We start from the raw sequence: 26,485 nt of genomic DNA, 5'->3' as shown, positions 1-26,485 counted from the left end.
TAATGTGCATTAATGTGCAAGTCAACAAGAGACTCTGCTCCTCTGATGTTTTATAATCACTCCTCATCACAGTGAAGTTAAAACACAGCGCTGCGTCTTAACCCTGATGTCCTGACTGCGCTGGTCATGTTACGTCTCGTTTTGTGTAGTAGGTTTAAACATGTGTCTCAAACTCTACAGCGAATCAAACACACACAAATTAAATGTCAGTATTGTACTTGTTCTAATAACATGTGATCAGTGATGGTGTTTATTGTTAAAGTGTAAAGTAAGCACAGGTCAGAGGAGTGAGGAGGACTCCGACAGACACCCTGAAACAGGGTGACAAGACCTTTATTGTGCATCTGTCCCGAAGCATCAGTGGTTTTAATTATTCAGCGGTGGGACATTACTAAAAACAACTTGAATCGATTATGATCTGTCTCTGCAACAATGCAGATTCATCGGCGAAGCATGTAAGAATCAAGAAAAATCCTAGGCTCTAGTGTTCAACACTGTGCAGCAGATGTGGAGGGAGGGAGAGTAGAGACTAAGTCTAATCGCCCGACATGATATTTAGATTTTTTATGTAATCAATAACATCAAAAAACCACACCAGAAAAAGGGCACGTTCTCTCGAGGAAGAAAAGGGGATGGGGCTCAAGCCCCCTTTGATGTCTGTGTGTGTGTGTGTGTGTATGGACAGGTACAATGGCCTCATTTATAAAACAGTGTTTAGGATTCACACAAAGAGTGTATGTGCACAGAACAATGGGGTATGCAAAAAGTATTCAGTTTTATAAAACCTGAGGCATGCATAAGTGGATCTGTGGTGAAATGGCGTTAGAAGAACAGTTTGGAAGAGTTCCCCCACTGGAGAACTTTGGACCTGAGTCTGGCTCTGATAGGGAGTTAGGTGGACCATTACCTGGGTCTTGTCGTGATCGCTAAGCTTCCTTGACCACAGCTGGCAACTGCAACAACACTGGAGTACGGAAGAATGGTCTCCGGCTCAGAAATTTGGGCCTCATTCCCCTACCGTTCTTAAGAAGAAGTTTCTTATTAGTCAGGGAAGCCTTGAGATGTTGGAGACGCCGTGTTTGACACTTTACAGCCTTTACATTTACAACGTCACTGCACATGCTGTAATCTGCCTCAAATTTGAAATTTATGATAAGAGTTCACACACCCCAAAGACAATTATTCGGCAGCTCAGGCAAAATGGCTCAACAGCGCCACCTTCAATAATACATTCAAATATCCCTTACACCTCGCTTTAGCTTAAAAATTTGGTAGGCTTACGTGTCATGCTAAGACGTAAAACATAGTCTCTTGTTGCGCTGTCCTAAATCCAGCAAGAAGTCCGCCATTTTGGATTTGAACGTGCAAATTTGTCATGATTTGGTGTGTTTTCACACGTGCTACAAAATTCTACTCTTCCTACAGATTTCATATAATCGACTTGAAATTTGTTATATTTCATTTTAGGGACGTTGGTAATCCGATCACAGTCAACTTTAGATGTGTAATAAGAGTCTTCCCGTAGAAAACATTTTTATGCCAATATACTATAATAGATACACAACACCCCCTACCTGTGGTAGTAGCATGTTTTATACTTTGCCATGATGTACAACATCGGCCCAATTTTATTCACATTATATATGCTTCCATTAAGATTAAGATGCATTTATTTGTCCCAAACACATGCACAGACATGCACAGGCACACTCATGCAGGTAGGGAAATATAACCTCTGCTTTTGACCCATCTGGTGCAGGACACACAGAGCAGTGAGCGACCATGTTCGGCGCCCTGGGAGCAGATGTTGGGGGAGTAAGGTGCCTTGCTCAAGGGCACTAGACAGGGTAGGGAGAATCCTCTTGGATTTTTGGACAGATCAATCCAGGTTCGTCTTTTTGTTGTTTCTCCGTGGAGTCGAACCAGAGACGAACCAGAGCCCTTTTCTGCCCATAGTCCAAGTTTCTGCCACCAGTCCACCGCCTCTCCTAGTAAACATTATCAGGACACATTGTAAATTTTCACTGCTATGCAGATGACAACCAATTCTACCTATCAATAAAACAAAAACAATGCTGTCAACAAATTAAACTTAAAGCATGTTTCAAGGACATAAATACCTGGATGACCAACAATTTTGTCCTACTAAACTCAGATAAAACACAGGTTATAGTACTCGGCCCTAAACACCTTAGAGATGCATTATCTAATGACATAGCTATTCCAGATAGCACTGCACTTGCTCTCAGTGAAATCGTCAGGAATTTGCGTTATCTTTGATCCCGATTGTCCTTTTATTTGGATTCAGTCAATTTCTGGGACGGCATTCAATTACTTATGTAACATAACATTAAATCAGACATGTCTGTCTGAAAAAGATGCAGAAATGAGTCCACGCCTTTATTACATCCAGACTTGATTACTGTAATTCCTTATATCAGGCTCTCCCAGTAAGTCGGTAGAGACTCTGCAGTTTGTTCAAAATGCTGCAGCACGTGTACTGAAAAGAGCCAGGAAAAGAGACCACATTTCTCCTGTATTAGCTTCAAATTTAACTTCTAACTTAAATTTAGAATATAATTAAAAATTCATCTCCTCACTTACAAGGACCTTAATAATAGGGTACCATCATACCTTAGAGAGCCCATAGTACCATATCACCCCACTAGAGCACTGGGCTCCCCAAATTCAGGCCTACTTGTTGTCCCTAAAGTCTCTAAAAGTAGAGAATGCACACACACACACACTTCGGCTGAGAACAATGACCTATCTCAAGTCTTTGAACACCTTAAATAAATATAAAAAATTATGCACTAAAGCCTGTCTTTTTTACATACCAGGAAAAGATTAGAGACGATAAAATATTAAGGTAATTTAAAACCTATTATGCTACTATATAAAAAAAAAAAATTGCAAGCATGTCAGTAGTCAAGTGTGCATAAGAGGGCTTTTGAGTGTGAGTAGATTCTGTTCTTAAATAAGAACAAGTCCCAAACAAGAAAACCCTGGTACAAAAACTGTAAAAGCAGAAGAAATGTTCTAAGGCCTTTTAAATAACAGTACCTAAAAATTAACCAGCAGAGGACCGCTGGGAACTGTATCTTAAGCAATAGCATATTGCTTGGTTTGACTGTTATACCAACAATATTTTAAGTTACCCATAAAACAGCTTTATATATATAACCATCAAGGAGTGTATCTGTTTCTATTATAAATTTAATGCGTGCCTTATTTTGTGTTTTTATTGTGATGATTAATACAATACACATGGTCCCTTTACACTATAGTTTTACAGTAATTGAAATTAAATTTTCAGCTGAAAAAAAGTTGTCAGGCAACTTTGTTATTCATTGTAATCTTTGTTGAAAAACACGATGTCCTAAACAACCGTTTCATCGGAAAACAATACAAAATAACAAACCCTGCTAGATCGGTATTTGTTCTTGTCTCACTGACGGTGCGATAAGTAAAACGTGTCCGAGTTGACTGCTGTGTCTGCCGCCGTCACATCAGGCCGGCGGATCGAGTCAGGCATGGTCAAACTACACGTTATACGTCAGGTCCCTTAGAGACGATTCACCGTCGTCCACGCTGTCAGCTGACTGCAAGAGCAGCTTCCGGTTTCCTTCTGAACGATGGTGTTTATTTTATTTGGTGTTACTCCGTCTTGACTGGGCTCATTATGCTCATACTACAGTTACCAGAAGACGTTCTCTACCATATCTTATCTTATTTGAACTGTAAATCTCTCGCCCGCCTGTCTCAGGTCTGTAAAAGCATTTACCGCTTTGTAAACCGCGACACTGTCTGGAGGAGCATCGCCAAAGAGTTTCTTAACACTGGGATCAATCGGGACGGGACGGACATGTAAGATGTGCAGTAATAAGTGTGTGTTAACTCAGGATGTTTAAGCTTAGGCTGTTATTGTTAGTTGACACGCAGTATTTCTGTGTTGTGTAACCACTGCGGGCACCTGATTACTGAATATGTTGGCTGACCACGGAAAATTTAATACAAATTAAATGTAAAGCTGAATGGAGCTTTCAGACACATTAGGTTTCGGACTCTTTCTTCTTCTCTTGAGGTCAGTAAGACGAGAACAACCGATCTCGCTGCGCTTGCTATTTTCGCTGCAGATGATACGGATGTTTAGGAAATTGCCAAATAATTGAATTCTCCTCAGCTCTTCTCTAGTCATCTCTCCTCTCTTTTCTCCTCAACTGTTCTCTCCAGTCATCTCTCCTCTCAGCTCTTCTCTCCAGTCATCTCTCCTCTCAGCTCTTCTCTCCAGTCATGTACTCGATTTACAAACTCTTAAGTGTTCTGATATTTACATTTTGAAGCCTGAGTATATGTGATTGAACAGTTTGTGTTTAACATAAGTACCCAACATGACTAAACTGTACTGAGTACATTTTTTGACTACAGGTATTACCTGGTTTTGCACATTTACCCCTCTCCTTACAATCAGTCAAACCGGACACCTTCGTGAATTAATTTTTTCATTGTCATAAGACACGTAGGGACAGTATCAACTCATATCTTAATTGTCAATGATTGATTTGATTAAACCAAAAATGTAAAAGACCTGTGATAAATTCCAATAACTATTCATAAAAGTGTTTTAGTATGATCACAATACTGTCGTAGTTGCTGCTGTTAATTTTTACCAGATGTGCACCATAGAATCATTAGAAGTCAAACAGAGCTTCATAGAAATCATAACTTAAAATCCAACAAAAAACGAAATAGTTATCGATCAAGGTAGACATGATCACTGTTGGAAAAATTAATCTCTAGTGCTTAATATTTAATGAGTGTAATTGACAGTTGAAATATTCAAATGCAAAAAGCGCAATGGTAATGTAGTAATTCACATATATCTTACAGCACTTAATTCAGTCATCTGTTTACTGTAAGAGTAAACTCCAAAGCCTAGAGAAACACAAGCTGTTCTTACATTTAACAGTTTTAACATTGTGTAGTTTAACTGTACTGATGGTGATGGAGAAAAAGATGCCGTCCAGGAGCCATTTTTCATCAGAAGTCCCCTAGGTCACGACTCTTCATGTTCAGCAGTTTAAAACACAGTGTTAGAAAATATTTTACACAACACTATTTAATATAAGCTTACACACTAACTTCAGCTACAACTCAATACTCCTCTGAAATATGTGCTCCACTGGCTTTTCAGATTACTTAAACATTAGTAACAATACCTCAGATGATGGAAGCTAATTTGTTAGCAGCTTGTTCTCAGCACAGTCGGGAGCTCTTTGTGGTCAGTAGCCGGTGTAGATTGGCTTGTATACAGTCCTTGTGATGAGAGGTCAGACCCAGCTCCTCCCTTTTGTTCAGCCTGGCTCCAAATCACCCAGATGATGCTGATCAAATTCGAAACTCTCGACTTCAAAACAGCAGTTTACAAACCAATGGGTGATGTTACACAAGGTTGCCAATTGGGTGTTGTATGTGGGGTAGAGCAACTGTACGGTCTAGCTGCAGCACTGTCCCTTCCACGAGGCTTTAAGGTCATGTGACCTGGTGAGGTTTTGCAGCGTTGGATGAAGTCAGACAAATATTTTAACCAGCAGAAGATTTGTTTTCATTATATGAAAAGTCTTGACTCTAACATCTTCATCACAAATAAACCAGGTATGATAAACGCAAAGTTAACCAACTTCACTTTGAACCATAGACTGAACCATATGCCCTACATATAATGTTCAGCACACAAACAATCAAAAGTGACAATATATTATAAAACTGTTTGAGGAGGACTCACTAATGACAAGGAATAATACTGAAGTAGCTCCCAAGCATTAAACAAGCTGCTTTAAAAGAGGCACTGAAATAGTGCAGGTTAATTTGGGATCCCAAAATGATTGTATGTGTGAGTGATTGTTTGTCTCTATACGTCTGTCCTGGCTAGACTGATAACAGACACAGTGTCATAAGATTAGCAGTCTAACCAATGGACTGACAGACCTGGGGACTTTTTGCATTTTTAGTTTCAATTATAATTAATATGTTGTGGGACCATGATAATCCTCAGAGCTATTCTACTTTCTTTTCTTTTCCTACCTCATCTTCTGAGGGAACATTAATTTGAATAATATTGTCAAGGATGGATTTGCTTATTTTATATGAGTGTGTAATCAGTTCTGTCTGCCACTAGATAATGTCCTCTGATTATGTTTATTCGTTTGTGTTGTTAACAATATTCAGAAATAATTAAAAGTAAAAAATTCCAGGTTTTTGCATACTATTGAATAGATAGATGGGTATGGTTTCAAAAGGGTCAAATTGGCATGTTAAAAATAACTCAAACTTAAAATGTAGCCCCCAAAACCTACTGTAAATAGTAATGTTCGGTACTGTCTGTTATTTCAGATATCCTCACATACCCCTGAAGGAGAGAGTGAAGTTAGCACAAAACTGGTGTGATGGAGTCTGTAAAAGGGCAATTCCTCTCAAATGGAAAACAAAGTAAGTTCGTTTTGAGCTCGCTGTTTGAAGGCTCAAACACTGTTTTGTTGTACTTCTGTGGGGGGATTCGTCATAGAGGTTGGCTAAGCTGATCTGATTCGAGCTCTGCATTTCCTTTAATGTTGAAGTATTCCTTAACAAAAATAAAATATTCTTTGACTTACTTTATTTTAATATATCAGGATGTTTATTAGGTAGCTATACTATACACATTTCTTCTAAATCTTGTAAATTTCTAATATCTTGTCTTCAGGCTGTTACCATGGTTGGAGTTGGATGGGGATGTACTCTTTCTATCTCAGGCTGCTGATATTGGAGCTTACCAGTTGCACCAAGACTCTGGGAGGATGCAGCGTAACCCATTTGAAATCTACTCAGGCCACAATGCTGATGTGTGCCATTTTGTTCTGACGGGATCTCACCTTATAAGTGGTGGAAGGTAGATCATTTTCTCTTTGTTCTTCTGATTTGATCTGGCATGAAAAACAGACATCAGTCATTGCAGTACGTCACAATCAGACACTGAAGTAGTCATTTGTTTGATATTAAAGCATTTTGTGACTCATTTATCCATAAATCTATTGAGATTTAAAGAAAGCTTTTTCATTTGCCGTTTAAAAAAGTGACGTGTGCTGCTATGGCGATACGTTTCAAATAGATTGAAAATCGTTGTAGTTCCTTTACAGTGGATGAAAACGTATTAGAAGCTGAAAAAGGACTGTGGCAGTATACCTTAACACGGGGATCTCACCACAGCAACCAGAGACGAACCCTTCACTTTTTCACATATTTATTAAATCCGACAAATTGAACAAACATAAATAAACTTCAACTTATAGCTTGGCAGCTCAGTCTCTGGCTCAGTCCGGGTGTCTCTAGAGTGTCTGAGTCCTTGAGACAGCTCCGATGCTGCCTCTTTAGCACGAGGACCAATCAGCTAACAGCTTTCACCTGCGCTGATTGATCCTCTGTGGTGCAGGTGAGGAGGCTCTCCCAGCCCCTTTACCTCCACAAGTACAATGTAGAAATACCTTGATTTGGGTATGCTTTGTGTTGGGGATTTTGTGCCATTCATCTCTGCTGATTCTTTCAAGCTCCGTCATGTTGGATAGTGACTTTTCATGTCTCTTTCTTTTGAATTCACTTCAATTCACAGCTCTGGCTGGACCACTTCTTCAACCAAAAGCGAGTTGTCGGCTGTGTGCACAAGTCAAGTCAACTTTCATTATATAGCGCTAACCCCTAACCCTAATCATTACTAGCATTATGTCAGACCACATTTTGTATACAGCAGGTCTAGGCTTAAGGCCGATTTAGAGTTGGTTTTTATGCAGGCACGCAAGCACGCAAGACAAGCAACATGCCTTTTGCGTGCTTGCGCACCCCGTCTTGCGTGTGACTGCCAATTTTTTGATATATACGACAAAGCTACGCGAGCCTCACGCAGCCCACAAGGCTGTGATTGGTCTGATAACTAGATCCTTTCTGGAGTCTCATTTCCGGTTTCATGCCCCATAATACCGGTTTAAACCACGTATATGGACCAAATAGAAGAGCGTTTGGCAAAAGAGATCAGAAAGTATGACCACTTGTATAACCCGTAACTGACTGGCGGATTTGTCCGCCAGAAAAAGGCTATGAGGTGCCACAGTGGCGATGTAAATAAATAGTCGACGAAGAAGAAAGAAGGCGTCTCTAAGGTTGTTTTCGACAAACCACGTTACTCCGCCTAGTGTTCTGTCGGGGAATTGCTTTGCAACACACGCAACCCTTGGGGAACTATAAACCAAAATGAGTCTGTCAATGCAACTGTGTGGCCAGCCGCAGTTGCAGTCGCAGTACTATAAATCGGCCTTTAGTGATAGAGATGCAACAATTCCCACCATGAGCAAGCATTGGTCTGGTTGAAAAACCTTTTAAGGGGCAGACACCACAAGCAGAACCAATAGTAAGCAGTCATGTGCCTTGACCAGTTGCTTTGAGATAGAGAGATTGGGAAAATAGACCAGGAGGATTGTTTCATATAGAACCAAAGTAAAGGTCATGATTTATGATTATGGCGGTAATAATAATGATAATAATAGTAATAATAATGGGAGCTTTAGTAGGCTTGTAATAACAGATCTAGACTAGACAGCATTGGAAGCGGAAAAAGAAGATGAGAGGGACATGGTAGGATCAAAAAGATAAAGATTGGGGGTAGGGCAGAACAGGAAGGAAAAATAATGATCTTGTAGGAACGCACAGGCAGAGTTGCTGTTTAGTTGTTTTTAAAAAGATTATACTCATCTAATTGGCAGGACATGGACCATGCTATGACTCAGACTCAGACCCATACGCAGCACTATCTAGACACAGAGTTACTGGCCATTTTAACCAATGCAGCCATTCTAGCCTTTACAGCCCCTGTTTTAGTAGGGTTGGGTTCTTCTGTACCCCTAAAGTTGCCAACCAAATTATGTCGATACTACCGGGTAACGATTCATGTTAAATCATCGGTGGAAAATTTCGGTACCTGTGAGCCCATCTGGGCGAGAGAGAGTAAGTTAACGTGAGTGAGAGGGAACGAGAGAGTATACGTTAAATAAAGAGAGTGAGATAGAGCAAGACCATGCGACTCAATTCTAGAGCGTGATCAAGCCAAGCGTATTTCTGATCAGTGCAGAATCCGAACAATGGCTAGTCAATGGAGCAGACACCCAGGGAGCCATGTATGGCACCAGGGCACGGCACCAGGGCACGGCACCAGGGCACGGCACCAGGGCACGGCACCAGGGCACGGCACCAGGGCATAGACCCAGGGACCTTCTTTTTTCTTTTTTACCGGCTCTGTCAGCAATTTACTGCTCCTTCTGTGTCTCCCTCATTCACTCTGCGCAATGCACCGATCACACAGTTTGTGTGTCAGCGCGAGAGATGAGCTGAATTATGAATAAATGCGCAGCAATGAAGAATGATTTTACTCATTGAAGAAATGCATTGATCATTATGTGTTGATCAGTGTTGATATTGTTGCATCATCTCAAACAAATCAACCTTTCCTTCAAGTTCTGGGTCTATAATGCCACTGTGTATCTATGAGCCTGTAACAGTGCTAGTTTCGTTGACGAAAACTATGACGAAAAATATTCGTTAACGATCTTTTTCCCATGACTAAGACGAGACGAAGACGTAACGAAAACGGATCTCTGAAAAATCGTATCAGGCCGTCATGAAGTATCAGGAGCGTGCGTGCGTGCGTGTGCCCCAGATGGCGCACTGGTCCTGAGGCTCCGCCCCTTGCCCCGCTCACTCGCTCAGAGACACAGTGAGATCAGAGCTCGTTCAGGTGAAGAAGCCGCTCACTGACTGACTGCTTCTTAACAGTGGAAACAGTGAAAACACAGAGTTTCTCTGGTCTCAGCTTCAGTTTCTGTGTCCGCCTCCAGTCTGACCTGCTCTCACTTTTTGTTTTCACATTTAAAACTAAATATATATTTTTTAGCTATTAGGCTGCAGCTATATGTTTTTATTTATTTCCAAATAGGGTACTTCTTATTTCATACATTTCCCACAAATACGGGGAGGACTCAAATAGCCCTACATAGTTCTGTGTTTAATTTATTTCAAAGTAGGCAGACACTTGCCTATGTAGTTTCTTCTCTTCATAAGCATTTGGTGTTTTCCTTTGTTGTAACAGGTACAAATAGCAATAAAATGTCAAGAGTTTTCTTTATTGTCGTTCTATAATTTCGTAAATGCAACAAACTAAACTATAGTTTAGTATAGTGTAACTTTATATTAAAGTTTAAAAAACATGTAATCCCTGCTATAGACCTATGCTGGTAGGGATATCTAATGGACAACCTAAGTACTGCAAGCTGGACTATTATGCAGTTGTAGACACAACACAGGATCCCTGGGCCTGAGAAGCTAAGAAAAGGAGTTTAATGTGGCTACTAAATGTGACTAAAACTAGACTAGAATGTAATTAGTTTTCGTCGACTTAAACTAAGAAGGATAAAAATGATTAAATGTGACTAAAACTAATATGCATTTTCGTCAAAAGACAAGACTAAATCAAAAATAGCTGCCAAAACTAACACTGGCCTGTAACAGCCGTTACCTAACCTCTGTATGATAGTCCCGGTTTGGCTCGATACGTTTAGCAGTGTATAGAGTGACAGAGATGAGCAGTAAATTAGGAACAAGCCGGTAACAATTGTAGAAAAAAATAATATGTTTACTGTCCAAACATGTATGAAAAGAACCAAAATGAACACTGTAATCTGACTTACTGGAGCTGTGAATGATTGCCTGGATGTCTGTCCCGGCATGGTGGTGCAGTGGCCGGGTTGTGCGCTCTCTGGCCCAAGCAGTGGGATTGTACGGTGTCCTTTGGTCCTTTCCCCAGCTCAGTGCACTGTGCCTCTGGCAGTGGAGTTGTGCATCTCTCCCTGGTGTCGACCCCGGTACCTCTGCTTGGTAACCCCTAACCCTGACTTTTAAAAGTCTGAGTAAAGGTTGATGCCATGATAACTAAGCCTGGATAACTGATTTGAGCTGTGGATATAGAAGAAAAATATAAGAACCCAATAAATTGAAAACATCACAAATATCTTGAAATAAATACAAACCTGTGCCTTCTAAATGTCCTTTTTCTGACAGTGATGGCAAGATCCTGGCCCACAGCAGGACAACTGACTGGTTGGTGGAGTTATCAGGTCATAAACAGGAAGTCAACTGCCTAGACTCGAAAGACGGACTCATCATCAGTGGTTCCAGAGACCAAACAACCCGGGTGAGCACACCTCAATTCAGATTTAGTCATGTGATGCTAGTGGTATTTATAATCCACACTTGTTTCACAAATAATACGACTGAAGGATATAAACTACATTGCTTTGAAACATTTGCAATTTGAATGACACATCAGATTCAGTTCATCATAAAATAGACTAATCTCAAGTAGTATGTGCTAGGATTTATATCACAGTACTCTTTTTTTGAAGGTGGCCTGTCATGGTATTACTAAGTCAGGGGTACGATTAACACCCCTCTGTATCTACATGGACGACATGACAACCCTGACCAAAACAGCCCCATGCACCAGACGGTTGTTAGGGACACTTGAAGAAAAGATCACATTGGTCAGAATCCATCAAAGTCAAGCATCAGCAAGAACAGGAGGTCTGGGACTAGGTCAGAGTAGACCCCTGTGCTACATGGCAACTCCTGCAGATTGGTGAAAATGTTGTAATGTGGCATAAGAAAGTGGCAGCAAGATGTGCAAATGCTGTCACTCAAGCAAGATGGCGGCAGAGGATGAAAAGGGAGAGCAGAGTGAAAAGGAAGGTCAGCTGGAAGGCTCTGTGGGGAATGGAAGCAAGCAGGATAAGCTTCCAGGAGTGGTCAGATGAGCAAGCCCGAGACTGGGACATGTTGATGGATGTGGGTAAGCAGCTTACAGTACCATAACATACAGTTAATTCCACCCTAAGACCAGACCTAATACTCTGGTCCAACACCCTGCATGTCATCTACTTCATATAATTGACAGAAGCCTGGGATGGTGCTGTTGATGAAGCTTATGAGAGGAAAAGGCTACCCTATGTAGACATGGCATTTGAGGCAGAGCAACATGCTAGTTGGCCATGTGGAGGTTGGCTGCAGTCATGCCCTGTGCCAGACCATAAAATAATCATTGCTCACTGCAGAATGCTTCAGGCAAAGGCTCTCGATGACTATTAAAGATTCCAAGTGGTCGCCGAGATGATGGGGACATGCACCAAGGAACCCCAACTTTCTAGCGGTTTAATTGATCAGTTGGGCTGCTCCCCTTTTATCATGCACCTTGAATGAAGCTTGATAGAACAATTATGTTTTCCTTTTTTATTTGCTGTTAGATATGCTGTATAAGGTATTGCACAATCCATGTCTATCACACTATCACACCGGTGCTGACTAGGACACTGCTGCACCTCCTACCCCTAGTATGTGCCATGTACATATTATTTTATGTCTGCATATACATAATTATGTATATATTTTTCTCCAGATTTGGACCTTGACTTCAAACAACCCCAGAGATACAATTCCCATGTATGACAGAGTGTGGTCTGTTGCTATTAGTCCCACATTGAGGTAAGTTTTTGCTAAGAATCAGGATTTTGATTAATTGATTTATCAAGATCAGTTTAGTTATTAGAAGATGAAATTAATAGTAGCTTCACCCATTAAATACTGGTGTATTTTATATTCAGATGGGTGAGAAAAAAAAAGCAATGTAAAATGTCTCGACAGGGTTTTGGGCCCTCAGGGTCCCATGTCAAAGCAGCCTCAGTGCACCTATGTATAGATTCTCGAAATATTTGAACTAAACTGGGGTAATGAACACCAATCTTCCAAAATATATTTCCTTATTTGTTCATTTGTTGTTTTGATAATTATGATGGAGAGTATTGTCAAGCATGTCGATCCAAAATAATCCCCAGTAGATTTTTAATCGGATTCAGTTCTGATGATTTAGAAGTCATAGCATATTCATATCTTTTACAACATACCATTCATGCCTCAGTTTTTTCCTTTGTCACCTGTCTGTAGCACCTCTGTACTTTTTAGTTCAAAATTGATATATTTCTTAAAAATATATCCCTATACGGTAAGCAAATGTTTGGTCCTCACACCCCTCTTCCCCGCTACCCTGCGCTCATTTAGACTTACTCACAACAAACACAAACACTAATCGAAGTTATTAGGACCTGAATAGTACTGAAGTTTACTTTCTATTTGTTTGATTCGTATGAGAGTTTCTGAGACATGCATTCAAACTAGAGCTTCTCGATTATGGAAAAAATCATAATCTCGATTATTTTGGACAATATCGAAATCACAATTATTCAAATGATTATTATGTGCCCTTTTCTGAAGTCTATGCTTTATTCTTTAAATGACTGTAACCGGAAGTGTAACTCACTTCCGGTTCAGGTAAACGCAGATTATGGCTGCGTGTCTTATTTATCCATGAAACCAGGCTATCGGTGCCCGGTTATTCAAACCTTCAATGATGGCAACCCTTAAGAGCGACAAAGACGAGGCAACACGCTCACTAGCGACAAAAGCAGTTGCACACAAACACAATTCTCGAGGAAACGCTGCAATAGTAACATAATACGATAGCTCATTTAAAGAATATCCATCATATATTGTTTACATAAGTGGTCAATAATCCTGTTTCTTAGTTTTTTCAGATAATAATTTATGGCTCTTGATGAAAAAAATCTTGCGTGTTTGAGGGATTGGTATTTATTAATTGTGTGTGCAATTTGGTGTAGGTCAAAGTAAATATCTGGATGTAGTTAATATACTACTAGTAAATGTGGTTTTATAAGGGGGTCAGCACAAGAGGCTGATTAATCATGACGTGATATGTTAACCAATGCAGTAACGTCACACCATCGTCCTCTAGCTCCAGAGACACTCTGGAGGTAGAAACTCTGCAAAGGGCCTCGAAAATCTGTCTGCCTCATTTCCACGCCGATGTTATCAATTGGGCTGTTCGCAACGGTGTAACAGGCCAAATTAAACCTGGGTATATTTTGGCCCCGGCCAGAGTATACCCCTGGGGAAAAACTGGCCTAGGCCAAACTATACCCGGGGGTGTAAAACAGCCTAGGCCGTACTATACCCCTCCAGGCCAGAGTGTACCCCGGGGGATAAAGTGGCCCAGGCAAAACGATACGTGGTTGATTTAGGTCTAAGGTCAGGTAGGCATAATAGTTGTATTGTGCTATCAAAGCATTTGAATCTTCAAAATCTAGACTTGATATTCACTTATATTTTAATGATAATTCACAATGCATTAATTGGAATTCAGCTGTAGGCATATACTAGGAGATCTGTTTATATCTTAGAGACCAATTGTCTACACAATTTAAGGGGGGCCCTGGGCCTGAGAAGGGAAGGAAAGGAGTGAAATGTGGCTATAAGATGGACTATTAAATGTAACTTAAACTGAACAAACATTTTCTGAGTTTCCGTCGACGAAAAATAGACTTAAACTAAGAAGGAAAAAAATGACTAAATGTGACTAAAACTTATATGCATTTTCGTCTAAAGACTATTCTAAATCTAAAATAGATGCCAAAATTAACTCTGGTGTCATGAAGTTGAAATTTTAGCAATAATAACAACGTTAGTATTGGTGAAGCGAGCTAGAAAGTTGAATTAGACCTGATTCAACTAATCAACAGCTATCTTGAAATAAAAAAAGTATGTCACGCTGTCCAAATACACCAAATGCTTAATAACTAAATAAGCTGGCCCAGGAGTTAGAAATGTTACCTTACTGGTCATCAAAGAGCATGACAACTCTTTCATACATGCAAAGCATCTCACAGAAATATAACCCAACTTGTGTATTGCAACCATGGCTCAAGAACGCCTCAGTGGTTAACCATGAGGTTGGTGGTCAGATTTCATACGATGTTGTGATTTATGACTTTGCAGCGAGGAAGGCCAGAGGTGGTGTGTGATGCTAGGAAGTGGAATGTAAAAAGTTCTTGAGACAAGGTTATTTTGTACTATTTATTTATTTGTTTATTTTGCATATTATATTTTGATTATATAATATATAATTTTAATTGAAAGCAACTTGCCTATATTATTTAATTTTTATTATAATTGCTTGCTAGCTAAGTTGTCATTTGTTTTGATTCTTTAGTGTGCAGTTTATATTTCGTCTTATCTCATTCTTATGATAAATAAAGGTGTAGTACTTTTCTGTAGAACTGTTAAGAAGTTTTGAATTTTTCTTTTTTGGGGGAGGCGCCAGGGTTGAAGCTTACCTATATAAGCCTCACTTAATGCAAGCAGAGGAGTAGAGTTTGCTGAGTTAAGGTGGGATAGCTGCTTCCTCTAACACCAAGCTCTTTAGTTTACAAATTTCAAGTTTACAACCTTGGAAGACCAACTGCATGACCAGTTTTGAGATTTTACACTGCAACACAACAAAAGTCCTAGTTTAAACAAACAGCGTCCTAGCATAAGGAGGGATTCTTTACCATGGGGAAAAGGAGCTTCTCACTTAAAACCAAATGCCAAATATCCTGAACGCCTATCATGACAACCCAAATTTCTGGTGGCCATTTTAGCCAAAATCTCAGAACGTTATTACTGGAGGGGAATGAAGAACATCATTCACCAACATGTCAGCTCTTGTCATAAATGTTTTGTCATGAATCCCAAAATCAGCAAGGAGGCTCCACCACTCAACAGTATACCAGTGCCAATTTCCAAATCCAATTTATGATCATACTGAGCATAATTCAATGTCCACAACTTATCTTTCAATTAACTATATATTGCAATTGTTTAGCAAGGGCAGAGCTTACAGCAATGATTCAAATCCAATATTAAATGTTTCAAAAGTAAAGAGGAAAAATATAGAAGATACAAACTTCTGCATACTGTAATAAAATTGATAATGATTCAAATTTGAATGATTCACCACTCTAGAAAATAGCCAACAGGTCTGTGTGTGATATAATTTACAGTACATTGTTTTTACCGTTATTGTTAAAGCACCTTTTGGAAATAATTGATTCTGTTAAATTGGAAAGACAGGAAAAGCCTGGGAATTCAATAATCCTGCAGTTTTGGATGATTAATATAAGTATAGACGGTACAAGAAGTCCCATCAGATTCTGACGATGAAAAACAATTATTTTTTGCCTCCACCTTTTAAATTTGACCACCTTTTTTTATTTCAAGCACTGTAATCTCTGTCATACTCACTCTGACTCACTGCATAAACAGAAGCAGCAACGTGTTACAACTCAGTGTATCTTCTTTTATTATTTTGCCTCACTCAAAGACTCGTCCATAAGCCTAAAAGCCCTATGATATCCTCCTCTGGAGCCGCGTTCACATTTGCAAACATGAGCTCAAAGGTACGCCCGGGGTGCGTTGTAGCATCACTACTTCCACTAGCATCACTGCTTCCGGTAGTGGGCATTTATGATAACAACATGTTTGGAGTTGAAATTGAATATCGTGGCTTACAGACACCTGGATGACAGGAGCAATGTGGGGACATTTCATGTTTACATTTTTTTTTTTTAATTTGAAGAATCGGTCCCCCAGTTACTGCAACGCTTTTTACCCATTAAACTCCAAAAGTGCAGATAATCTCAACTGATTTATCCTTTGTCAAAGTGTCCCAATTTAGCAAATTTTTTTATCAAACCAGGCGTAACTCTACATTCATGGGAAAGTGATGAGAAAAAAAAACAATGTCTCTGACTTCTACCACCCAGTATCTAAACTACCTTTCTGAGCAAAACTACATCAATCATAAATTGAAAACTACACACTTTTATTGACTTGAATCTACTACTAATCTACTGTGGTTTTCGTCCAGGTAATAGCACAATCTCAGATGTGGTTTCAGTAACTGATACTATTGTCTCCTTCTTGGATAAAAAACAATTCTGTACTGCCCTCCTCATTGATATCTCTAAGGAATTTCCAATAGTTGATCATAAAATCCTACTCCATAATCTACAATCTTTAGGTCTCCTTTACCTCACAGAGAGAACTCTGTTGTTGCTGAAAGTACACAGCTACATGTATTGTGCAGTCCACCGTCAACAGTGAAACTGTGTATTCAGAGATTCTTGTAATGTTTTTTTGTTAATTACTATTATTGAAGATCCTGTTTATGGAGCTGTTTTTAATTATCATTGATTGCGGGGCTTTTTTTGGTTGTTTTGAATGATTCCTTGTTCTTAAGTATCTCTTGAAAATGAGATTGTTCTATCAACGCTACTGCCTGATATAATACAAATTAAAAATAAATAAAAATGAATTGCCGCAATATGAATTCTGACTCAAATGTTTTTCTAAATTTCACTGTAAATCTATGTGCATTGATTTAGTCAGCCTCTCCTGGCTCTAAGCTTCCCTTTTCACTAGCTCTCCTTCTCACACTGACACACACACACACACACAAACATTGTCAACATCTTACAAATTATCATATTAGCAGGTAGATATGTTCATATTATAGGGGAATAAGTTCTCTAAAAGCATTTTGAGTTTCGCTCATATTGGTGCTAAACATACCCCCAAAAAAGTAAGTACTAACCACTGGACAGGATTTCACCAAATTTGGTATCAATGCAACCTTAAACCTGAACATGCTCACCAAGTTTCGTACAAACACCATGAAGCGTGGACGAATGGTGGAACCTCTAAGGGCGTAATTATTGCACTGCTCCTTGCATTGAAATGAAGTGGCTTTGCTCAACAATGTGAAGCCTGAAACCTGCTTTTCAATCAAATTATATTTGTCCCATATTCCCAAATCACAATTTGTCTCATAGGGCTTTAACATGGTGTGACATCCTCTGTCTTTAACCCTCAAGAAGACTAAAGAAAAACTACAAAAATTATTTTAACGGGGTAAAAAGAACATTGAAACCTCAGAGACAGCCACATGTGAGGGATCCCTCTCCCAGGACTGACAGAATTGCAATATATGTCAAGTGTACTATATATCTAGCAGTCCTGCTGCAATCATAGTCTATGGTCAGCAGCCAGGAGGTTGTTATGATCCACCATCAAGTTCGGATGCCACTATAGTCCAAAGTCATTGTCCACAGGATCCATCATCAGCTGCCACCTCTGTCGTGGTCCACCACTTTTATCAGATGCCAACACGATAAAGGATTGGCCATTATTATTAAGATCAGCCAGCACAATACAGAATATGCCAAACTGGATACACCAGTACGATCTCTGATACGCGATCCACAGATCATAATCCATGATGTGGGTACAGCTGCAGTCCTGGATCTGAAGCAAAGGGACTCCGTGGAAGGGTTCAAGTCAACATGTATTGCTGAGCTATTAATTACTTTGATGTGATATTGATTTGGGAAGAGGAAGGAGAAGCTGGAAAGAGAAGCTCCGTTTGTCATGTGTCCTCCGAACTTCAAGACCTATTGCAGCATAACTAAGAGCAGGTCTAAGACAAGCCTGGATCAGCTCTAACTATAAGCTTTATCAAAAAGGAAGGTTTTAAGCCTACTCTTATAATTACAGATGGTGTCTGCTTCCAGAAACTGAAAGTGAGAGATTATTCCAAAGGAGAGGGGCTTGATGGCTGAAAGCTCTGGCTCCTACTCTACTTTTAGAAACTTTAGGGACGACAAGTAAGCCTGAATTCTGGGAGCGGAGTGCTGTTGTGGGTTGATCAGGTACTAACAGCTCTTTGAAGGGGACATATTATGAAAATTCCACTTTTTTAGTGCTTCTACACTTTAATTTGGGTATCTGGCATGTCTACCGACCAGAAAACTCTGGAAAAAAACAACTTCCACGATTTGTTATGGCTCCTCTAAGTCAGAAACGTCATGCTTGAGTTAATGCAAATGAGCTTCCTTATCATTCTCTCTCACATGAAATGGGAGTCTCTCTTTCATGCGAGAGACATAGAATTTACTTTACAGATGGACCCTCACTCATGTAGCAGTGGGGAGGTGGGAGCTGGCTCATGAGCATTTAAAGGAACAGGCACTAAAAACAGGTCACTGTGAGGAGGACGGTTCTAGACAGGGTAAAAAGGGTCCTTGTGGTATTTTGACCAAAGTATGTTACAGACATTTCATTAAGACCCCAAGGAACCATATCAACTTGTGGTAAAATGGGCATAATATGTCCCCTTTAAGGTAAAATGGTGCCATATTATTAAGGGCCTTGAAGGTGAGGAGGAGAATTTTATTTCGATTCTAGATTAACCGGTAGCCAGTGTAGCAATGCTAATACTGGAGAAATGTGCTCTCTTTCCTTGGTTCTCGTCAGGAAACGTGCTGTGGCATTTTTGACAAGCTGCAGAGTCTTTAACAACTTACTGCTGGAGCCTGATAATAATGAATTACAATAATCCAGTCTGGATGTAACAAAGGCGTCGACTAGTTTTTCTACATATTTTTGCTAAAGGACATTTTTTTTAAGTGTGAATTAAAGGACAAATCAGGATCAAAGATCACTCCCAAGTTCCTGACTGTTTTATTGGAAGCAAGGGCAATGTTGTCTAGCGCAGCTATATCATTCGATAATGTATCTCTAAGGTGTTTAGGGCCAAGTATTATAACCTCTGTTTTATCTATGTTTATGTCTTCACCTGTATTATTGCCAACTGAGCTGCTTCCGTATTTTGAACTCTCTCATTGCCGCTTGCGATTATATTTTCCAACAGTTATGTTTCCTTTGTTTTTACAGAAGGTGAAAAGTAATCCCTGACAAAAAAGACTAATGACAAAAAAGAATAGCAAGTAAACAAGCAATGCCCTGCATCAACAAAACAGATGAAACAAAAAGGACAGGACAAAAAAGAAAAGAAAAAAGACAACAGTGCGTACCCTTCCATCACCCCACCCCCAACCCCTAAGGACTGCATCCAACTAGGGACTCAATCAGATTCTCTTTCGAGATGAGAGACCAAAGGTTGCCAGAATTTATCAAAGTCCCTCAACTTGTCTTTCAGAATAAATCTAATTCTCTCCAAATGTAAGGTGTCTGTCAATTCAGTCAACCAATGCTTAAATGAAGGGACCTCTCTCTTCTTCCAGTTAAGTAGGATCAGTTTTTTTGCTGTTATAAGGCCATATGTCAGAAGGTGCTTTTGTGCACTATTTAGCTTCCTTAGTCCCTCAGATGTTCTCAGAATTATTAAGATAAGATCTGGATCTAGTTGGATCCCCAAAATCAACGAAAAGAAATCAAATATTTCATGCCAATAGTTTTTATGTTTAGGGCAGAGAGCGAAACTATGAGATAGAGTACCCTCCATGGAGTCACATTTCTCACACAAAGGAGAGACTTCAGGAAATATTTTATGCAGCTTTGTTTTGGAGTAGTGTAGACCAGTGATTCTCAAATGGGGGTACGCGTACCCCTGGGGGTACTTGAAGGTACTCCAGGGGGTACTTGAGATTTTTTTTAATATATTTAAATTAGCATCCATTCAAAAATCCTTGAAATTTTTTTATTTAACAAATATTCAATAAAATATAAGTGTAAGTTCATGAACCTAAATTTTATATTCAGTAGGATTTTCAATTTAATTATCATAAAAAAACAGTCTCCCCCATACCGATGGTTTGACCCAACCTGGCACACGCCACCTGTCATCGCCGGTCATCACCTGCCTTGAAAACTTCAACAATGGAGTCGAGTTGAAGTGCAGCAGCAATGCTGCTGAAACACGGAGGGACAAGCGCCAAAGAAGGCGAAACCAGAGCAGAGAGCCTTCCCTAAACAACACCGTGAGAGCTTGTGCCTCTTCGGAGGGGCGCTAAACGTAAAAGTTTTCCGTTGTGAAGTTAATGATTCATTACAAGAAGTCTGCGTCTCTACCGGTACCCTTTCAAAATAAAAGCATGTAATACAAAAGCGGAAATGAAATTGTATGACCTTAAAGCGAGCAAATATTTCACAATAAAATAACAGAAAGACGCTTCAATAATATTAACAATAACATAGATTGGGTTATTTTCACTTTTAGTTTTTTTCTGTGGGGAGAGATTAGCCAACAGTGGCATTAAGCCACCACTTCTTCAGCGGTATCTCCAGACAAAACATGAAAGTCATGTTGGTAAGCCACCTGAGTTTTTTAAGAGGAAACTTTCTGAATTCAGGTCATCTCAAGACACAATGCGAAAAGCCTCCCCGAAGCAAACGGAAACAAGCTACCTGTCAGTATTCTTTTCGATCCTTAAAGAAGATATTTTAAGATGATAAATATTAAAAGAATATGTTTTGAGCTAATCTTTTATTTAAAACCAAGTTAATGATTTATTTTTTGGGAAGAAGTGTTTAGCTATAATTAAGTTCATGAGTTCAGTTTGAGAACATATCTTTATTATGATCCCAAAAGAGGTCACTTTAAGTTGATAATTATTTTGAGGTGCACAAATCTTTATTTATAATGAGATTATCGTAAAAGTCTTTAGTTATTTTTATATCTTTTTATTTCGAAATAGTTCAAGAGAGACCACTGCAAATGAGCAATGTTATGGACATTGATGGAGTTTTAAATTTGAATGTGTCTAGTTACAAGGCTTAATAAATCACATTACATCTTTCTTTCAACCAAAAATGCTTTGCGCTGGTTAGGGGTACTCGGCAGAATTTTTTCTTCGAAGGGGGTATGTCACTGAAAAAAGGTTGAGAACCACTGGTGTAGACTGTGCACTATTTTAAATTGAATAAAACAGTGTTGGGCCTTTATAGAATATTCATGGATGTGCTCCAAACTCTCCTCCCACTTGAATGTTTTCATGATAGTTATTTTTTTATAGATGTTGCAGTAAAGGTATTAGAAGCAGCCCAGGTGATTTCATTTTCACATTAATTTAGCTGTATTTCAGTTGTTGACTAATACATTTTTAAAGTTGAACATTTTAACTCAAAGGCATGGCAATCTAGCTGTTTTCTGGTGATTTGCAGAACATGTTATTTAGTCATATTTTCCATGTGGCAAGCATGTTTTTGCCTACTTTTTACGCCTTTCATATGGTCATATGTCACTCTCACAGTGTCATTGCTGCTAATGTGAATGCATGATTTGACACACAAAAATTATCACTTAGATTAAGTGATATAAGATTCCATAAGATTGAATGAATATAATAATAATAATAATAATATTGGTTATTATTATTTTTATTTCATTCCACAGTCAGCTGTAAGGTTTTAGTTATTTTCTTGTATTACATTAAGATTTTGTACAAATGAGAGAATGGGAGATGAAATGATTGCATTTAGTCAGTTACATACATTTAGTCAGTAACTTACTTACTTATTAATTGCTTACTTACAGTTGCCATTGGAAATTTTAAACCTCCCAAAGATTTGAAGGAATTACCAATGGAAGTTTTTTCAAAGATCTAGATTGGGGTTTGGGTGTATCAGTTGAGTGATACACGAAATTAACAAAGAAAATGTTTGATGTAGCATTCATGAGTAACAGAACATTTAGTTAATATAGCTATTTCACAAGTATTAATATTAATAATATTGCTGTGTTTAAAACCTTCCGCTAGAAAGGCCTAATGTTGAGGTACAATATAATTAAGAATTTGGGAACTCTATAGCCAGCCTCTGAGACTACCTTTCATCCTCGATATTTGGTGTACCCTCAATAGTCACAATTTAATGCCTAGACCAGGGGTAGACAACCTTTGCTATCAAAAGAGCCATTTTGCCCATTTTGTTATGAAATTATAGAACGACAATAAAGAAAACTGTTGACATGTTATTGCTATTTTTACCTGTTACCCAAATGAAAACACAACATTCTTATGAAGAGGAGAACAAAATACACTGGCATGTATAGGCCTATGTCTTATAACATTATATTTTTTGTTGTTTTCTAATTCCTCACCTCATATCAAGCATACAGGTAAGCCAGCATCATTGGCAGTGAAAGAAAATGAATCTGTCCACGCATAATTAAACACAAGTTTTCATTTACACTAATGGAATAAGAGCTGTGAAAATGGACATGATATGGAAGTTACTAAGTGGATCGTGTTGGTATCTGATAATGGTGGTTGGACCATGACCGAGGTGGCAGCTGATGATGGATCCTAATGGCGGCACTGGACAATGACTGTGGACTATAGTGGCATCCGATCTTGATGTTGGATCATGATCTTCCTGGCTGCTGACCATAGACCATGATTGCAGAAGGAATTTGATTAATTGCAAAAATAGATTGATTGATTGATTGAAGTGAGCCATTACAGTATGCCACTACACATATTTACCTGGACTGTATATGTTTGTACATGCTACTATTTAAAAAATCAACCAATATTTTGAAAGGCTTATCTTCCGTGCTTACCTTTATGTCTGTATCTTCAATGCTCTCCAGCTGGATAACTTGTGTGTGTAAGCAATTGGAAGTTGGTGAGATGATAAGCTCATAGCAGAATAGGGTGTTTCCTGTAGACACTGCTTTCACTCAGACAAGACCCAACAGTTTGGGCACCAGTACATGCGTATTTGCAGATCACTGCTGACAAGATTTCTTGGACCAGGCTAGGTTTGAGCTCAATCCTTTGCTGGTTGATTGATCGGCTAATGGTTATCCTCTGTGAACCCAAAAAATGATGTCAAAGACAAAAAACCTGGGATAGCCTGTGTCTGAAAGCTGTAAATTGAGGTGATGTGGTTGAAACAAAAGATAAACAAGCAAAGTTTAATTCTGTTTTGGGTTCGTGCCCACTTTGTCACAGACACCTACTGTATGTTTGGCAAGAAGCCAGCAGAGTTACTGTCCCTTTTAACAACAACTAAACAACAATTATAAAGCAGAGATTTTGTTGTAATTTAACTGTGACGTCCGATCATGCCAAGTAGTGCAGAGCCAGTTATGTCTGCATATTGACCTGTGCTTATTTCTTGCCTTGGTCTGTGGGTATCTTTACATGGAGTATGGGTGGGGCTTGGTCAGGGATATGCTACTCTGCCCACTAGTGCAGAAAATGGAGGGGGGCCGGAGCCAGTGAAGGGAGAAACTACTACTGAAGATAGGTGAGAACAGGGAGGGGGTTAGAATTGTTTTGTCTAGAATTACTCAAGCACAACTACAAAGATGTTGCTGGAGCAAAAAGGCGCTTTTGAAAGTTTCCAAAAGGAGAACATGATTGTTGGATAAACCATCCCCAATTTGCCACTTTCTCACCACTGCCGGGGGAGAATGACCTTTGACCTCTAGTATGAAAGTATCTGGTAACGCCACAGCAGCTACCCAGCCAGAGCTCGGCCTCAATGACTGCACCTTTACCATCACAGCCACCACCACCCAAGCTCAAACACTTCAATTTCACCCCCGCTGCCCTGCCCCAGTCAACCACTAAAACCCCCCGAAATTCATGTCTTTCTCCTTGGTCTCTCTCAAGCCTTCCCTGTGGTTCAGGAGTCAAGAATTCAATTAGTCAAAAAAAGAGAAGAAAGGAGCAAGGCTGCAACAATGCAGCGATAAGGGGGCAGAATGTGCGTTCCCACACGCTAAATACAGGGCGCTTGGAGCCCACATAGCCAGAGGACCCGCACTGCAGGAGGCAAGAATAATCACAGCTCCCTCTGAACCCCTCATTACAAACACACACACACACACACACGGCAGCTGTGGCTGAGGGGTAGAGTGGTCGTCCTCCAAACTGAAGGTCGGCACTTCAATCCCCAGTCTGACCCATCTGCATGCCGAAGTGTCCTTGGGCAAGATGCTGAACCCTGAATGGCCCTCCATAGAATAACAAAGTGCTGCGAATAGATGCACTGTATGAATGTGTGTGTGTGAATGGGTGAATGTAAAACTGTACAGTAAAGCGCTTTGAGTGATTATCAAGACTAATAAGGAACTATATAAATACAAAACCATTGGCCATTTACACACACACACACACACACGCACACAAAGCATATACACTTGACATCTATTGCACTTCTGTCCGTCCTGGGATCCCTCACATGTGGCCCTCTCTGAGGTTTCTACGTTCTTTTAACCCTGTTAAAAGGGTTTTTATTGGTTTTCCTTACTCTTGTTGAGGGTTAAGGACAGAGGATGTCACACCATGTTAAAGCCCTATGAGACAAATTGTGATTTGTGAATATGGGCTTTACAAAAATAAAATTTGATTGATTGGTTGATATTGGCCTCATACAGGTGCTCTCAGAGCTCAGGTTAACCAGACACGCTTGTTGTATAACACATGGAAGGCATGAATGATTTTCTTCCATTATCTTTACATGTACAGCCAATTCCACAATATACATGCGACAAGTTTCTATACTTTATTATAGTTAGATCTGTTCCACTTTCTGGTATAAATTTGATCTAGTATTGCATATTTTATTATTTGGTAGAGCTTTTACATATGTACAAGTTAAATTTATCTGTGAGAATTTAATTGAGAAATGATTGATGAGTAATCATCATCAACAATTTTGATGATCAGTTTATCAAACATTATGCATCTAATGTGCTCTTTTCAGTTTTTCAAAGTAAAATGCTTTTGTTTTGCTTTGGACTGTCGTTATAAAAAGACATTTTAAGACTTCATTTTGTGCTTTTGTAAATTGTGATGCATTAGCAGAAAGGTGATAGCAGAAGTTATCTATTTTGACAATACAGTGTTATGAGCTCTTTAATATACATATAGAGGCTTGATTGTTAAGGGCTTTGTATGTGGAGCGGGATCTTACATTTTATAGGGACCCAATGCAGAGAAGCTAAGACAGGAGTAATATTAACTCTCCTTGTTCCTGTCAGCACTCATTTGGGACAAACTGGAGCCTTTTCACAGACTTACTAGAACATCTTGATAATAAAGGCTTTTCACAGACAGAGTTATTGTAATTGTTAACAAATACTGTACATTAGTAAACACTTAAACATGTCCTAAGATCTGCTTGCAGATACATTATGTACAGTGTGTTCTTTACTCCAGATTAACCATCCAAAACCAAAATATAATCTGAAAACCCTAATAGTGGAAATTATTCTAACATATACTATTTATTTTTATATGTTGATTTTATTAAAGCTGCAGGTCCTGCTGGGACATTGATAGATAATTTATATTTCTTAATATTTATATTTAGTTGAGCCAAATTTGACCTCTTAAATCCTAGTCAAATCGCTGTATTTAAGTGTAAATGGAAGCTTATTACAGCGCACTACTTTGACCAACTCAGACCAAAATGTCACCAAATTAGTGTGGATTGGTTCATTTCTCTTTTGCATTGTTTCAAATGGTCTTTGTTTTGCAGAAAGATTTTCTCTTAACTTAATTTCTTGTTTAAACAGAGGATTTCCACCTAGAAACTCAGGTCAAGTGAAATCGTCATCTTCTTATGGCCTTAGCATAAAGATTTAACAAATCTTTATGTACCCATTCATTTTGGATCTATATATCATAATATAATTAATGGAATAAGATTA

General features: G+C 39.1%; 1 protein-coding gene across 1 annotated transcript in view; it reads left to right on the top strand.

The window, feature by feature from the left end:
• The first annotated feature begins 3,607 nt into the window (after positions 1-3,607).
• fbxw4 (F-box and WD repeat domain containing 4) overlaps positions 3,608-26,485 on the top strand; it is a 58,739-nt gene continuing 35,861 nt past the window's right edge. Inside the window, exons 1-5 of the mRNA XM_062400783.1 lie at positions 3,608-3,867; positions 6,394-6,489; positions 6,743-6,928; positions 11,137-11,269; positions 12,527-12,612. Coding sequence (XP_062256767.1) covers positions 3,683-3,867; positions 6,394-6,489; positions 6,743-6,928; positions 11,137-11,269; positions 12,527-12,612 — 686 coding nt within the window. The 5' untranslated portion in view covers positions 3,608-3,682. The remainder of the gene's footprint in view (positions 3,868-6,393; positions 6,490-6,742; positions 6,929-11,136; positions 11,270-12,526; positions 12,613-26,485) is intronic.

This window comes from Platichthys flesus, chromosome 12 (genome assembly GCF_949316205.1).
Source record: "Platichthys flesus chromosome 12, fPlaFle2.1, whole genome shotgun sequence".
Classification (NCBI taxonomy): Eukaryota; Metazoa; Chordata; class Actinopteri; order Pleuronectiformes; family Pleuronectidae; genus Platichthys; species Platichthys flesus.
Note: the sequence above shows the minus strand (reverse complement) of the source record. Positions and strands in the feature narration are given on the sequence as shown.